This window comes from Esox lucius, chromosome 6, assembly GCF_011004845.1.
Source record: "Esox lucius isolate fEsoLuc1 chromosome 6, fEsoLuc1.pri, whole genome shotgun sequence".
Lineage (NCBI taxonomy): Eukaryota > Metazoa > Chordata > Actinopteri > Esociformes > Esocidae > Esox > Esox lucius.
In genome coordinates, this window is record NC_047574.1 from 15555242 (window position 1) to 15572275 (window position 17034).

Genomic DNA, 17034 nt, shown 5'->3' on the forward strand with positions numbered 1-17034 from the left:
TCTTAATTGTTTCCAGAGCTGTATATAGGCACAGTTGTAGGATAGGTTAGAATTAAAAAAAAAAGGGCAGGGTTGGTGGTTTGCTGACATAGCTTACAGGTGCAGTGCCTTCTCAAGGCATGATTACACAAACTGGTCTTGTCCCCCTGATTCTGAACAGGGTGTGCACCGAAAGCTAATGTCACCCGTCTGTTGTGCAGGACCAGCTGCAGCTCTGACCCCCATGGCGGGAGAGTTGGGACCTATTGGCTTGTCCTCTGAGCAGTCTGACACTGAGGGTCTTGCACCCAAATGCTGATGGGACTCTGAAAACGAGTCTCTAAGCATAATGGTAGCATGGGAATTGTACCCGCTCAGAGCCCCCCCAGGGACTTTTGTTTCTGCAGGCAGACATTTTAGATTGCACTGAGGGTGTTGGAGGTGCAATCTCAGGTGCCCATTACCTGCCGGTTAGTCATGTGATATTTGGTAACCTGAGAAATTTTGTTTGTTTGGTGCAGAGAGAAAAAAGAACTGGGTGATTGAGATATACAGCTCCGGAAAAAAAAAAGAGACCACTGCACCTTTTTCTTTCCTTTCCAAAAAAGTAGAAAAGGAAAGTTTTGATTGAGGGACAGAAACATTCAATTTGCAGTGTTCTCTTAATTTTAAAGAAAAGAAAAAGGTGCAATGGTCTCTTACTTTTTTCTGGAGCTGTATATACACAATTGTGTGCCTTTTAACAGGCGTGGCTTGTGAAACGTTACTTTTGGAATATCTTTCCTTTGTTAGGGTGTCTGTACTGTAGTACTCCATATTATGGCATGAACAGCTCAAATAAGCAAATAGTCTATTAACACATGAAGGTCAGTCAATGAGGAAAATCTCAAGAACTTTGTGCAGTCATCAAAAACATCAAGCACTATCATGAAACTGTCTCTCATGAGGACCACCACAGGAAAGACCCAGAGTTACCTCTGCTGCAGAGGATATGTTCATTAGAGTTACCAGCCTCAGAAATCAGGCACTGCTCCTCAGAATGCAGCCCAAATAAAGAGTTGAAGTAAAAGATATCTCAACATCAGCTGTTCAGATGGGACTGTGTGAATCAGTCCTTTATGGTTGAATTGCTTCAAAAAACCACAACTGAAAGACACCAATAACAACAAAATACTTGCGTGGGCCAAGAAAGAAATTATAATAATAATTCTATATTAGACCGAGGAAATCTGTGCTTTGTTCTGAAGAGTCCAACCACAGAGGGTGAATGGATGATCTCTACATGTGTGGTTCCCACCATGAAGCATGGAGGAAGAGGTATGATGGTGTGGGGGTGCTTTGCTGGTTAAATAAATATAGCAATAGTGGTAGATCTAGCATTATAAAACAATTTTTTTAAGTATATACAACAGCAGATAGATTTCCAGACCAACTCTGGAAGACAGTGATCTCAGCTCAAACCTGCCAACGGCATCAGATGTAATTCTTCATTAAAAGCAGAAAGAAATTTCAAGAATGGTGTGCATCACAAACAGGCAGATACGAGGAAAGACATCCGGTTGCTGCATTTCAAACGACGCTGTAATAGTAGCCTGTCTGACAGATGTCATTTTTACTGTACTTTGGGCTCTATGAGAAAGACATATCTATGGAATATTCTATGGAACATTTCCAACACAGCTCGGTCAACTGACTGACAACACTTTCTGAATGGCACTCTTAAGTATTAGTATCAAAAAATTAAAACTGTGACATGGAAATCTTCAAACTATACAGTAGCTTAATCGGAATATATTATTAGACAATGTGATATTTGTGGGAGCTTCATCTTCATATTTCCAAAGGGCGACTGATGTTGTTAAATGATGTCACACACCTATCCTCAATGTTATATGGGTTAATCCAGATGAACTTGCAGAGGAAGGTTTAAATTCTTCATTTGTTTTACTTTGACCACTGTTTGCTTCTGTGGTCAAAAGAAGCCAAAAACACAGGCCTTCTTTCTAAAGGAGGAACAGTGGGCCTTGTTTAAAGACTACCTCCGCTGGGGTCATGACTCCGCACCTCAGACCAAATCCGATACCCTGACCTGTTCTCTACGTGGGCCCGTGATACACAGGCCCATGAAAGATAAGGAAATGAGGTCCGGTAGTAAGGCGTTACCCCCTCCCCCTGGCCCTGCCCTGGGGGTCAGCCACACACCCCTCCCTTTCCACCCCTCCCCCCAGAGACGAGCTGATGACAGGTAGTTGCTCAGACGAGGGGAAAGGGTCTGCAAATCAAAGAGGGAGAGACTCAGGGAGGAAGGAGGGGGGAACACTGTGTGCGATGAGAGACGGTACCCAACAGACAGGATCAGTGAGACAGGGAGAATCTCCTGAATCCTAAGCCTGGTTAGTAACAAAGATCACTTATCTCTACAACCATTAGCTTATCTTGAATACTGCTCCCCCTCCCATTGATCCCAACCACGTGTCTGTCAGATTGAATTCTCAGATTTGTTCGTTATTACTTGTACTTGACCTAATGAGGCCGGGATATTTAGTCAATAATGTCTTAGGTTTCAGATTGTTGCACTACACTACTGTGTTGGCCAACATGAAAAGAAAGAATTAAGTTTCGTTTCCCTTTAGTTTTTTTGTTTATGTTGCCTGTGACGGCCATTCATGTTTGAGAATCTGAGCTACTAACAGCAGTCAATGTTTGTATTTACAATTCGTATTGTTATCAAGGTATTGGTCATTTGAACAATCAGTTCTGACTTTTTCTCATCGCAAATCTTTTTCAGAGCTTGTCTGTGTAATCAAAAGACAAACGCGACAAAACTATTTAGGATAGCCATGGAAACTTTCTATAAAGCCAATATGTAAAATGCATTATAAATGAGTAATGAGGCAATATTATAATTCAAATTTACTGAACGTCTATAGCGCTTTTTATAGAATTAAGACAGGTCAACAAATGGAGGTCAAGTTTTTTATGATTCATCCTCTGAAGATGGAGTGTGTCAGATCACTGCTTGGGCAGAGAGAGGCAGTCACAGAGGTGCAGAGTTGGTCTGATTGAGTCAGTGGAATATCTTGCAGAGCTATGTTTGGAAAACAGACTGATTCTGACAGCTGCTGCACTCCTCTTCCATTCTGTTTGGCACCCACTAAGGTGATGCTTCAAGAGCTCTGGGTGATAGAAAATGTCAGAAATGGTAAGTTCAGAACAGTTGTCGTCTTCACTATACCCTGCACTTCTCAAAGGAACCTCCTTTAAAAAAATGTTTCTAAAGATCAGGAAATGGCAGCCAAACGAAGGAGGAAAAAAAAGTACTTTGGGTCTAGTTGCATTTAAATAGTAATAACCAGCAAGCAAGGTGGCTTTAAAAAGTAATGTATTCTTACAATCTCCATCCAGTACAGTCGGAAGAGGACTGACCACCCCATGGAGACCTGTTCCTGGGTTCCAAACTTTCCAGGCAGTTTTGCTTTGCCACCAAGCTTAAACATTTTATTAGGCTTAGTATCTATATTATCACTTTGTAACAACTACTGATCTAAAAAGGACTTTATAAAATACATTTGATTTATTGATTTAGCTAACTATAACTAGCCAAGCCAAAATGTGTTTTAACTTTTCAATGTGTATAATTATTGTTTGTGTTTGAATGACTATACTTATATTGCATTTTTACCATATTACGAATACATGTATGATGCATTATATATACTACACAGGCTTTATAGAAAACGTTACCAACATGATATCAATCATTGTGACCTCATGACAACTTTAAAAGGGTTTTTCCAAATGTGACATTCAATTCAATGTTGATATGTTGAAGCCTTTGATCCTTTGTTAGGATATATATTGTATCCTGCCAATTTGCAGAGCTTTTCCTCTCTTGGTGGTTATTTTTGGAATGTGGAACTTTCTCTTTCTCTAGCTAGAAGTTTCCCTGATCGACAGTTTGCAGGTGTTGATTGAAGAGTGTAGCATTTCCAGGCAATGTGCTATAGAATAACCACCACAAATATCTCTACAAACTGCCTGCAGGACCAAAACATTTACTCCAAGTTAACAAGAAATTATGTTATAGTAAAAAAAAAGTGTCTTTCGACTGAACAGGTAACAAATACCATTTGATTTTTAGAAGGACGGGAAAGAACATGGAAATAAAAGCTCAATGAAATCCTGGGGTCCTCTATTTAAATATAGGGAATATCTAACTGTTTAACCAACGAATGTGTGTTACTTTATATTCTGCATTGACAATATTTATTACAGGAAATGTCCATCTGCATGCTTTCAACTTAATACTCAAACAGCCAGCTTAAAACTCAAGGTTGTGGCACTGCACTAACACAAAAGTTGCCATGATCAAACCAAGCATCCCATAACCTCTCAATCATCATCTAGCGCTTCCACAAACACAATAATCCTATATAAGTTGGTAGGGTTGTGAGTTTGAAACTCGTTGATACCATCCTTATGGAAAATGTATGCATGCATAACTAAGCCGTTTTGAATAAAAGAGTAAGCTAAATGGAATTTAATATATTATTATATAAACCAGGTCAGCCCTGTGCACACCATGTGAATTTATGTGACATGACAGACAGCCCCAATCCTCCATATGAAAGCACATTCTCTTTATTCTAACTCACTGTGAGATCACTGGACTTGTCACCCCCTTTGGACCTTTTCTCACTCTGTCTTGATGGCGCATGAAAATTAAAAAGCTCTATTAAAAAGGACAGGTCTTGATAAAACAAAGGGGGATATCAAACTACTCTGTGGGGAAATTGATTATATAACGGTGTATGTCTATGTGTGTGTGTGTGTGTTTGTGGTGTAATTCAGATATTGTGGTACTAAGCATGAACATTGATATTACCTATCATAAAGAAGGGCTATTCAAATCTTACCCCAAGACGTATGTACAAATGCTACTGTCTTTTCTACCTGACATGTATTTACCTCCACCTCAGCTCTAAATCATTTCTGATTTAAAGGAAAATCATTTTAAAAAGCAGTAGAATTGGCTTTGAGGTCCAGATTTAAATGTGCTGGTCCTATTGGTTTAATATGGCAAATGATTCTTTACATTCTTTTGTCATAGTCATGATTAGAGAAAAACGATCTGTAGAAAGGAACACCAGGGGTTATTAATTGAAATCCCCTATGGTAGGGAAAGGCATTCAAAATCCCTATTTCAGACTATTTTGGTGGTGAAAGAAAATGCATTTTACATGTATTATCCAAAATTTTAGCGTTGTGTGCTTGTGTGAATGAGAAGCTCCCTTCATATGTCTGACAAGCTCCTACTTGTCTCCCAAAGCCGTAGCTGATAGTTTCTGCTTTGGTATTCTGTGTCTTGGCTGTTAAAATTAATAATGGCATTTGCTAAATATCTAGACCCGGGAATGTCTCAACCCCAGGTCTCTCTCTCTCACTCACTCACACAAACACGAGTCCGCGCACACACACACACACACACACCTCCAGTAAAAAAGGTTGAGTGGAAGGTGCCAGAGTTGCTGCCTCACAAACTTCAAAGTGAGACTGGGTCACATGACCACACTCTGAATGATGTTACAGCTTTCTCTAAAGACACAGAGCTTTTCTTATCAAGCAGGCTCAGTGTCTCATACTTTGTGTTTGTTCCACCAAAGTCTGCCAGGTCAGACTTTGATTGATTTGATAACTAATTGAACCATGGGAAGTTGTTTCCATACAAAGAAGTTATTCGCTGGTGTCATTATGTAAAAACTGATTTTAGGGGCAGCAGGTAGCCCTATATGTTAGAGTTCTGCCCCCAGTTAGTAGCTGTAAATTAACTTGATTTGAATATCAATTATAAATTCAACTGACTTCGTTACAAAGTCAATCAATCAGTGAAAATACATCAGACTTGGTAGGGGAGAAGAGGACACCAAGGTATCCGCTGCTGGGTCTCAGGCAGGAGTTCTGCCCCATGGGAGAGATTAGTCTAAATCCAAATAACTCCTGGCAATCCCTGTCTGTTTACCTGCTGCCTCCCACTCTGGAGAGAGGGGTTCTCTCTACATATTTCTCTCTAGGCAGCCCCTGACTAGTGACTGCCAGCTGTAATGTAGAAGCACCAGAGGATGCAATGATGGAACTCGTCTTAGTCCCCTGGGGACTAAGGACTTAGCATCTAGAAACAGGCCTGCCCAACTCTTTTCTACCAGAGCCCCCTATTTTACATGGAATACATTTACCCCCAAGAAACTATTTTACATGAAATACATTTCCCAAAAACTCAGTAATAACTTCCTAATATTTTCTAAAGATCTGAAAATAGTTTTGGTCAACCAAAACTGAAAGTGAATATAGCGAGTGTGCTCAAAGGAGAGAGTTGGTTTAAATGCCAACTGATGGTATTATAATTCAGCTAACTTCTTCATGCCGGGAGCAATTTTGGGATATTTGCTGGAAGTTTGCATTATGATGGAGGTTTTTATAACAGGGCTATTATAATAATAAGATTCATACAAAAAATGTATTACTCATTAAACCCCTTTTGAAATAGGTAAAAGCAAAAATATCTGTATATCATAAATCAGGTCCACGCCCCCACCAGAAAGATCAGGTAACCCATTTTGGTTGGCCGCCCCATTTCAGTGTTGGGAATCCCTGTGCTAGAAACACCATTAAATATTAAATAGAAACACCATCAAATATTAAATGCACCACCCATTCTTGCGCAGAATTGCATTGGTGCGTAACTGTATGCAGCTGAATATTCACCATAAAACCACTTTGGTGGTTTTATTGTTTCCATTTTAATTTCCAATTGTCCACTAGGGGCAATGTGAGTACCCAATGCATTAGGAGGCTTTTGGGGACCACATCTTCCTATAGGAGCCAGCCTTTGCTTCTGTATTATTGGAATTAAAGTACTTTGGATTGTATTTTAGATACTTCCACCATGTCCTATTTTCTGCATGTTCTCTTTCAGCAAAGCAACACTAGCTAATGCCAGACAGCTTGCTTCTCATTTTTTGTTGGCTTTGGTAACTTACTCATGCTTTTTTGTACGATCTTCAAAAAAGCAACATTGGCTTAGTCTTGACAAGTTAGCTGGCTTCTCCTATCTCCCTGGCTTTGGAATGACATACAGTACTCGGCTCAATTTTTTTTACATCAGAAGGGCCCCGACATTCAATGTGTTGGTAATTCTCTTGCATTGCTTTCTAATCAACCAGCAAATAATTGCTGTTTTAATAATGTTTGATAGGTTTACCAGCCAGCTAGTCTGTAGTATGCTAGCTAGGCTATAGATAGCTGGCTAAATAGAAAATCTTACTAGGCTGGCTATTCTGCTAGCTAAAATAATTGCATCATCTTTTAACTGTTCAGATAGTTTAAAGTAGACAATTATCAAAATGTTTACTTGTGGCTGAATTTGCTATTTCAGATGTAGATTAGCAACCTAGATAGTTAAATGTTAGTTAAATGTTACTGGTTGAGTCATCGAGTGCTAACGTGAAAGGTTTAGCTAACAGGCAAATGAGACAGCAATTTTGCTCACTGATTTGCCAAATGGCATGTAGTTGGTAAAAAATATAATATTATTACCAGAAGTCATCAGAGCACATTAATGGGTTTATAATGGAGAAATAGACTGATCACCTGGATTCTCTCCATGGATTCTCTTCATGATGTCACAACAAAAATTTTGACATGAGCACTTGTCACAGAAGTTACACAATGGGAAAGGATTTAAATGATGTGCAGCAGCATCTACAAAACTCAACTGTACGCTCTAACACACTGATTACATTTTATGCTAATAATGACCATATTTATGTTGTTATTAATGTGACGACTATGCTATCACTTCAAATACCTCCTTCTATAATAACATCCCTGTTGTGGGATTGCGTGCAGACCTGCAGGAGTTTCATTAACATAAGAGCAGGAGGAGGGAGTGGGATAGGTTATTGGCAGGTAATCACTGCAAGGAGGCACAATACAATGTGTGAATCATCACCAAAGTGTTAGAAAACAACACTTTATCACACTGAGGGCTGGTACAGTTTTGTGATCAGATTAAATTATGCGGTTAAGTGAATGAAGAATGTATAAAGAAGAATAACATACTATAAATAATTCAAAGATAATCAATATTCTCATCAATGCCTAAAACACAAAAACTAAATCTTAAGTAATCTCAGGACTCAACAGGATTATCATCTTCCACCGACAGCCATACCCAAACACATGGACATCCTGGCGAGACAAATAAAAAATGTTGCACTAACTGTGGACAATCAGAACCCAACCACTCCTACTTAAGAAAACATCCCTTCTGGACAGATCATCTCTGAACTTTTTTTAGAAAGGTTGTTTTAAATAATGTAACAAATCTTGGAATCAAAGATTTGTAAGCAAGGCATTGAGATACAGGCTTACTATGCACTAATTATAAGGAACACATCACATTTATTTATAAGAGCATGTTTATAATTGCATTTTTACCATAAGGCCTAGTCCCTCTTACCGTCTTACATCAGTAGGAATAAAGGACTATATCTTTGGGTGCAAAGAAAAAAATAGCTTTTAAACCTACCCAAGAACTTAACCATCTTGACTGTTCGGATAACTATACACTCATGTAAAAGCCTACATGCTCTCCCCCCTACACCTTTCTCTCATTTACTACATCTCTCACAAACATCCTCTTTCAAATACACACCAACACACACCACTCTTGCATACAGCATACAGCCTAGTAAGATGGTACTGTAAGAAGATCAAATTGAGTAGCTTATCCCTTTTCAGTTCAGCCTGTGCCTTCCATATTAGCATTGCTTAGTCCGTTGTCAGTTATCAGCTTGTTAGCTTGCTACTAATAGTAGCTGGTTAGAATGACAACCTTAACTTTGTTTCTAAAACAAAAAATAGAGTTGCAAATAACCTACTTTTAAATGGCTCACAGCAGGGTTAATTTAAACAATATGTGTGCAGAAAGTCAATACTTCAGTAATATTGGGTATATTGATTGCTTTGCTACAGACACTTTTTGGTTGTTTGCAGTGTTGGGATATTCACATAAGTCTGACAACAGAGCTTAAGTGTTAATGATGGGAATGCAAACCTTGTTCACCAGGCTACAAAAACAAATGTAAAGCACCTTCACCAGCCAAATAAATTAGACAGGGTAAACACATACCCAATTATAATACAGCAGCAATGTTTGATAATCAACAGTTTATATTGTGATTCCACCGAAGAAAATGATATGCTGACTTCTTAAAATCAACCAAAGATAAAGTAAAAAATGTTAATCTCAAGTTAAAAAAAAAAACAAAGCAGACTACATTTGCAATGCAATGACCTTGCTTAAAAGAACTACTGCAGACTATTTCATCATTAGCCTACTTTTTCCGATGTTTTATAGCCTACAAATCACAAAAATATAGAAATGTTTGGTATTGAAACGTTTCGTTTACACTTTTCAGGTGATAAATGTGGCGAACCATACAAACTGGGTAACAGGTGTTCTGTTTCCAGAGCGAAAAAGGAACACACCTGAAATAATTGAGGTGATCGGCATCTATGGGACACGTTTCTACAGTGAGTAATGATAAGACAATAAGAGAGGAAACTCATTTATAACTAAAATATTTTCAACCCAACCGATCTTGTCAATTTCCAACGTTTTGAAAACGTTGACCCTGTTATTTATTGTGTCTCTTTAATGGGTCTAAATTATATTTCTTTTCACATTTGTTGACATAATACAACATGGTAAATTGTGACTTTAGTCTATATTTTGACATTTGTGTAAAAAAATATAGGCTAACTGCAAACTGAATACAAATCATCCGGCGGTTAGATTAAGGTCATGATGCTTCTAGAAAATTAAAATAATTGTCATTTATCCAAGGAAAATGATTTAAAAATAATTTAGCAGTTTCAGTTCCTCTTTAAAATATCAAAAAAGAAACGAAGTCTGATTGTTCATTTGTAGGCCTATAGCTAGTATATCACTATGGCAATACAGAATTACATTGCACCATGCCCACGCATCTCGAGAATTGGTCACTGTGAACAGAGTCAGTCAATGTGAGGGTTTTCAGCGATTGGCTGGGTACCTGTCTCCTCAATACACTGCCACACGCTCTTTCAAAACCGCCCCTGCTTGCGCTCACTAAATCTACGGGTGCTATAAGATAAAACATTCTCCAATCCTAGCGATTTATTAAGGTCTCTAGATATCCAAAACTCGTTATACGTCACCAGCGAAGGTGGATCATGTAGTGTTCCAAAGTTTATAAAGCCCAATGAGAACAAAACCTTGTGAAGGAATAGCCCACGTTTGGAGGGAGACTTTTAAGGACGAGTTTCAGGCTGCTGTCAGCGACTTGGTTCTACAGTTAAGACGAGGTAAGTCTACGTCCCCTTCTATAACAATCCAGTTGTACTTATTTTCTCCAAATATTTTATTTTTCTGTGTGATAATGTAAAGGATGATACTATTCTTAGGCATCATCCGCCTTAAACTTCTTAGACGTTGACCAATTTTATGCTACTGTATTTCAATCAATGTAACCTATCACCCTACTTTTACCTGATTTATTGCCATGCACTATATAACGTGGGGCGCCTTGGGGTTATTGAGCCCCCTGAACTATAGCCTATAAACGCAAGTAAATAGACAGGCCGGCGCATGTAACCTGTAAAACTATTTGGAATACTTGTCAGTTTTTGTCATTTAAGGGGAAGTAAATGGTAGCGGAATGAAGAAAATTTCCCGTATGTAAATCAGGCTAAACTTTTATTTTGTTTAGTTAATTTCAGACACTGCTTCAGTATTTTCAGAAACGAGGCGGTTTCTGAAATGTGTTTATGTCATATCTGAAAGTTCACTGAAGTAAATGCTTAACGAAAGTATTTGTTCTTTCCAATGAAAATGTTTTCTCTCTCCTGGACAGAGAAAAGAACCACGCGTCAGAGTTTGCACAGTAGCACGTGGATGTTTTGAAATGTTCCTTCTGGAGTTCAGTCACTTGTCAGCGCTGGTCACAGCACTCACGTCTGTGGTCTCAGCCCTGATCCTGCTTGCTGTCTCCAGGCAACTGTGGACTGTCCGGTGGACCAATACGCGAGACAAAGAGTGCAAGTTACCGCTACCAAATGGGTCCATGGGCTGGCCGCTGGTAGGAGAAACTTTCCACTGGCTCTTTCAGGTATGAAGAGTGTAGTTTGTTTTAAGTGTTCCAAGATTCCAAGCACATTCTTTTGCGTATGCCACCATACATGTGTTGAGCCAAAGAGTTTGGTTTACAAGTGTTAAAAAGGTGCTTAGGTTATCTCATGAAATGAGGGTTATGAAAAGTAAAAGATAATTATACAACAAAACAAATACTGAACGAAACTCTTAGACATTGGATCTTAGTTTAGTTGTTAAATAAAAGAGAAGGCTTTAATTCTTGTTTGCGATTAAATACGTTTTATACCGCTGTTTTTTAGACAACCTTACACCTTACACATGATGCATCATGCGTCAACTGCGCATGGTATACAAGGCACGAATATTAATCCATAACGTTACGGGTAGAACGCACCATCTTTATAGCTCGTGAAATTAATGACTCCTTTAATGCTTTTCCGTGTTTTGTTACAGGGGTCCAACTTTCACATCTCTAGGAGAGAGAAGCATGGCAACGTTTTTAAAACTCACCTTTTAGGAAAGCCGGTTATCCGGGTGACTGGTGCCGAAAACATCCGTAAAATCTTGCTTGGAGAACATAATTTGGTTTGCACACAGTGGCCTCAGAGCACCCGGATTATCCTGGGACCCAACACCCTGGTCAACTCAATCGGAGATCTGCATAAGAAGAAAAGAAAAGTAAGGATGAAATAAAGAAATAAATCATTAACCAAAGTTAACCAAACATATACCATATAGGTCTGCAGGTTACCTAACTTCACATAATCCTGGCAACATTTTGCGAAAAGACAGACATCTGTTATTATTAATTTGTTAAATACGTTTTTTTATATATAAGAATGGGGGATTCATTTCGTTTTAAGTATTTGTTCTCGTGCCGTGTACCGGATAGTACGTTTTTATTATCCTTTCCTTTCAGATCTTGGCAAAAGTGTTTAGCCGCGGGGCTCTGGAGACTTACCTACCCCGCTTGCAAGACGTTGTCAAGTCTGAAATTGCAAAGTGGTGCTCAGAGCCTGGCCCAGTGGATGTTTACGCCGCAGCCAAGTCTCTCACATTTCGTGTTGCGGTCAGAGTCTTGTTAGGACTGAATATGGAGGAAACACGCATAGTTTACCTTTCTACAATCTTTGAACAACTCATGAACAACCTCTTCTCACTACCAATTGACGCACCAATGAGTGGCCTCCGCAAAGTGAGTATTTTATTACCAAAAATGTCATTATGTCGTATTATTCGCACATTTAATGTTTAAAGAATTGTTTTTGACTTATTTATTGCCTTTGGATTTCTAACAACTATTTGTATTCATATTTTGGTATGGCATAATTAATAAAAAAAAGAATGTATATAAATAAAAAAATACTATGTAGCTTTAGCCTACGCTCTTGGAGGTGTGCCAAAAGTGTACTAAAATGCATAGCCAAATCAACATTTGCACGTGTAGCAAAATGTAATAAAGTGTCTTACACTGGATGTAAATATCAGCTAAAACGTTATAAGACCTCATGTTGATTTGTTTTCTCAGGGAATTAAAGCCCGGGAAATCCTACATGCGTGTATGGAGAAAATCATAGAGGAGAAAATACAGAAACAACAGTCTGAGGAGTACTATGACGCTTTTGATTATATGTTGAGCAGTGCCAAGGAAAACGGACATGAACTCAGCATGCAAGAGTTGAAGGTAAATTAGAGCTTAAAAACACACTAAAATGTATTTTCTGTGTATCTATTGTGCTATGGTTGTGAGTTTATATAAAATCCCACATCTGCAATTGTAGCCTATATTATTGAAGGTTTCTAGCCTGCTAAGATGAATTAGAATTGTTTTTACTTTGGACCACTGAAGCCAAATCCTAGTACTAGAAGGTTAATTGTGATTCATCTGGTATCTAGGAAACCGCGGTGGAGCTAATATTTGCTGCTCACTCTACTACAGCCAGTGCTTCCACCTCGCTCATACTTCAGCTCTTGCGGAACCCCGCAGTGGTGGAGAAAGCCCGGATAGAGCTGGAGTCAGAGGGTCTCGGCTACAACACACACAGCACAGACAGCTGGGAAGAAAATGGTCTGAAAGGTGTTCTTGCGTTCAAACAAGTACATAGGCCCCTAGACGCGGGGACCACCTCATTGATGAATGGGAACGGGACTGTTCATTCCGCAGCGGATGAAAACGACGAGGCACAATATTCGCGGCATCATATTCCTATTTTATCTATGGAGAAACTGAGCCAGCTCCGATACGTTGACTGCGTGGTCAAGGAAGTGCTGCGGTTTCTCCCGCCAGTATCTGGGGGATACAGGACTGCCCTACAAACATTCGAATTGGACGTAAGTATACAAATGGGCCTACACGCGAATTTTATGCACAGAGGCGCACTATGAAGGCTGACCTTAGATCAACCCCATGGCCAGGCTACAGAGCATCATAATTTCGATCTACAGACTGTGATGACCGCTGGGCAATTAGTTGTTCTAGTCACAAAAACTAGACCATTTATTCGAAAGCAGATACAACCCTATTTGAAAGTAATTGGGCGAGTTCTCAATACACCATTATGTGTGGCCGCTCAAGTGCGTCTCCCAATCATTGCTCCATAAAGTGACCACAGATTCACATAAACTGTGCTTTGAAATGAGGGTGAAGTAAGGTCAGTCCTAGGTTAACCTTGTCCGCAGGCTATTGGAAAAGAGATTACTCGTAGGTTAAAAAAATACAAAACTTTGAAGACGACTGAATATCCTTAATTGGCCATAGCCTATGACCAATGATGCATGCAATGCGATGTAGACTTTTTGTGTCGGATTGTAACATTTTGAAATATTATTTGTATTATCTGTTCTTCGAAGGGATACCAGATTCCCAAAGGATGGAGCGTGATGTACAGCATCCGGGACACACACGAGACAGCTGCAGTGTTCCAGAGCCCGGAGATATTCAACCCAGACCGCTTCGGAACGATGCGTGACGAAAGCAAGACCGGGCGTTTCAATTATGTTCCATTCGGCGGCGGAATAAGGAGTTGTGTCGGAAAGGAACTTGCCCAAATGTTATTAAAAACGCTGGCCACTGAGTTGATTGGCACGTGCAAATGGAATTTAGCTACGGAAACTTTCCCCAAGATGCAGACAGTGCCGATTGTACATCCCGTCAATGGACTGTATGTGCATTTCAATTATGCATAGGCAACTCCGAGAGTTCATTGATGCAATTGTGTTACTGAAGACATTTACCTCAAACTTTTTCCAATTGCAATATTAAGTTATTACATACGCATGAACCATATCCTGTTTTTTTTTTTTAAAGATGATGGAAATGGAAGAAACAGATAGATAGTAATTGTAGAGTGGAACCAAGACATGGTGCCTGGCTGGTGGACCTGTGATGACATGCTTATCGCCAAAATCGCCTTGGGAAAGGAGATTTAACGTTTGAAATTGTTCATGGACATCCGGGCGCCCCCTGCTATAACATATCAAACCGAAAGGTGTATTTTAGTATAATAATGCAATGGACACCTTTCTGTTTAGGAGTGGTTACAAATATTATCCTATTGCTAGGTTTATACCGAAATGGCTACAGACAATGCACGTTTGGCCAATATGCCTATTGTATAATCCGCTTAAAGAAAATATTGTGTTTCCACCAAACGTACTTTTTGAAATAGTAATCCAAGATGACGTAGCCCACATAACAGGATAGTTTTACTCTAACATTTTCTTCTATTCTACAATTTGATGTTTACATCGCATTTCAATTTTTACCAACGATTTGTCACACAAATAGTTTGTCAAACAAACAGCTTGTCACACAAACAGCTTGTCACACAAACAGTTTGCTACACAAAGTTTGCTACACAAACAGTTTGCTACACAAACAGTTTGCTACACAAACAGTTTGCTACACAAACAGTTTGCTACACAAACAGTTTGTCACATAAAGTACACAACGTTATTGGTCTTTGCTTGAGATAAAAAATTAGCAAATACATGGCCCCCAGATTAATACAATAACGTTTTTATTCGCCAAAAGGCTACTACACGAAAACACCACGCAAAAGACCCGCGAATTGGAAAGCGGCGTCAAGCTCATCTCCGTGCACTTCAACCATCTTATTTAATCTGTAGCTTAACAAACAAGTTTTTACTAGTTTTAATGGAAGGAATACAGCACATAATAATTCGAAGGTTTACTTCCAAATTATGGTTAGTCAATTATATTAATAATCGAGCATTAAGGCGTTTACACGAACTTCTCTCGCATAATTAAATTTGGCAACACAAAAAAATCCCACCATTGCTTAAATGACAGATCGACCTGCATCATATTTTAACTGCACGTCCCGATTTCATCACAAGTCAGTCATGATTTTTGTATAGGCCTATTTATTCGAGATTACTTTATTCGCATATAGCCTGTGGTTAGAAATGTGGTTTAAAAGGCAACATGTCTCTGGTAAAATGGTTTATAAAGATAAACTGTCTTTCTTATCTTGCACTTAGTCTCCGCGAAATGCATTCCGAAACACTTCAAAATGTGTTTCTGTCCAGTAGTTTAGGTAGGCTACACTCTTATGTGTATTAAATGAAGTAGGCCTAATATTAGAAATAATCTTTATTTGGGCCAGTTCTGTGTGCAAGTTGAATTAGAAACAGGCATTATCAACGTAAAAAAACTAAACAAAAAAAACGTTAAAACAAGTTAATATGCCTAAAGTAGGCCTAGCCGGTAATTAGATTTGAATTTCAGAGGCTATATCGAAATTCAATATTTAACGTTATTGTTAATAGTCATATTGATTCATTATTAATATTATCATCATTAGACATTATTACATGTGCCATCATTTTTATTACATGTGCCATCATTGTTTAATAATCGCTTGTTGATTTTCAAATAATATAGAAGCGCAGCGAAATTTAGATTAATGGAAGTAGATAGCACTTTTCGTCCATTATAAAGTATATAGCCCACAGACTATTTGTCTTGTTCAGTCACTGTGTATTTTTGTGTTGTTGTACCTTATCTATTTGGATGGAACGATGATATGAGCGAAAATGAGTCTTTTTGCAGTAGGAAACTATGACAATATTTTGAAATTGTTGCCATTATGTTGTACTACAGTTGCGTACAGATTCCCGTGTTCATAAGTAATGGTTACGGTTTTAGTAGTCAAAACCAATTCAATCTTTAATGAAATTGATGTTTAAGAAATACAATATGTCTACATTGTGCAGTTTTAGTGTAACGCCTATTATTGGATAAATTGTCTGTTTTTGTTCACTCGCACACTGCATTCCATTACAAACAAATTTGATTTACAGATAATTTACCATGCAAACAATGAATGGAACTTTCTAGAGATTACATGCACCTCATGAGAGTTCACTCGGATGCAAGTATTGTATGACCCTAGCGAACCATTTAATGCTGCGCTATTGACCCCATCTGAGGTGACGGCTTTGACTTAATTTGACTATCTTGTTGTTGCAGGAATGTCTTGGTATATTCAAGGTTTTAAAATTGTAATTTGCTCTTTATTATGCGAGATTTGATTTGTCCTAACGAAAAATATATCAACCCCTTGAACAGAAATTGCCATTAATTCTATTTTGCATTAAAACGAACTGCATTATTACTGCATTATTATCCAGCCATGTGAACCGGGATCAGATTTAGATTCTGCTTCTGTTGCTGCTTTTTCATGAGCCAATGACTACGCAAAATAGAAAGTAAATTACCGTTCAAAAGTTTAGGGTCACTTATGTCCTCGTTTTCCATGACAACATACATCAAATGAGTTTGAATAGGACATGTGGCAAAATTAATAGGCAATATAATCATTGACGAGGTTAGAAAT

At 38.6% G+C, this 17034-nt stretch overlaps 1 protein-coding gene across 1 annotated transcript; it reads left to right on the top strand.

Moving 5' to 3' along the window:
* Nucleotides 1-10154: 10154 nt before the first annotated feature.
* Nucleotides 10155-16410, top strand: LOC105010533 (cytochrome P450 26B1). The gene is made up of 7 exons (XM_010869866.4): nucleotides 10155-10386; nucleotides 10935-11189; nucleotides 11627-11851; nucleotides 12093-12368; nucleotides 12702-12857; nucleotides 13070-13504; nucleotides 14024-16410. Exons 2-7 carry the CDS (start codon nucleotides 10986-10988, stop codon nucleotides 14357-14359), a joined length of 1632 nt encoding a protein of 543 aa, XP_010868168.1. The 5' UTR covers nucleotides 10155-10386; nucleotides 10935-10985; the 3' UTR covers nucleotides 14360-16410.
* Nucleotides 16411-17034: the final 624 nt, after the last annotated feature.

Excerpts from the sequence above, each read along its gene's own strand:
- LOC105010533 (XM_010869866.4), top strand. The coding sequence starts at position 10,986 with ATGTTCCTTCTGGAGTTCAGTCACTTGTCAGCGCTGGTCACAGCACTC. Across the intron at positions 11,190-11,626 it reads CTTTCCACTGGCTCTTTCAG|GGGTCCAACTTTCACATCTC; the intron begins GTATGAAGAGTG and ends GTTTTGTTACAG. Across the intron at positions 12,369-12,701 it reads CAATGAGTGGCCTCCGCAAA|GGAATTAAAGCCCGGGAAAT; the intron begins GTGAGTATTTTA and ends TTGTTTTCTCAG.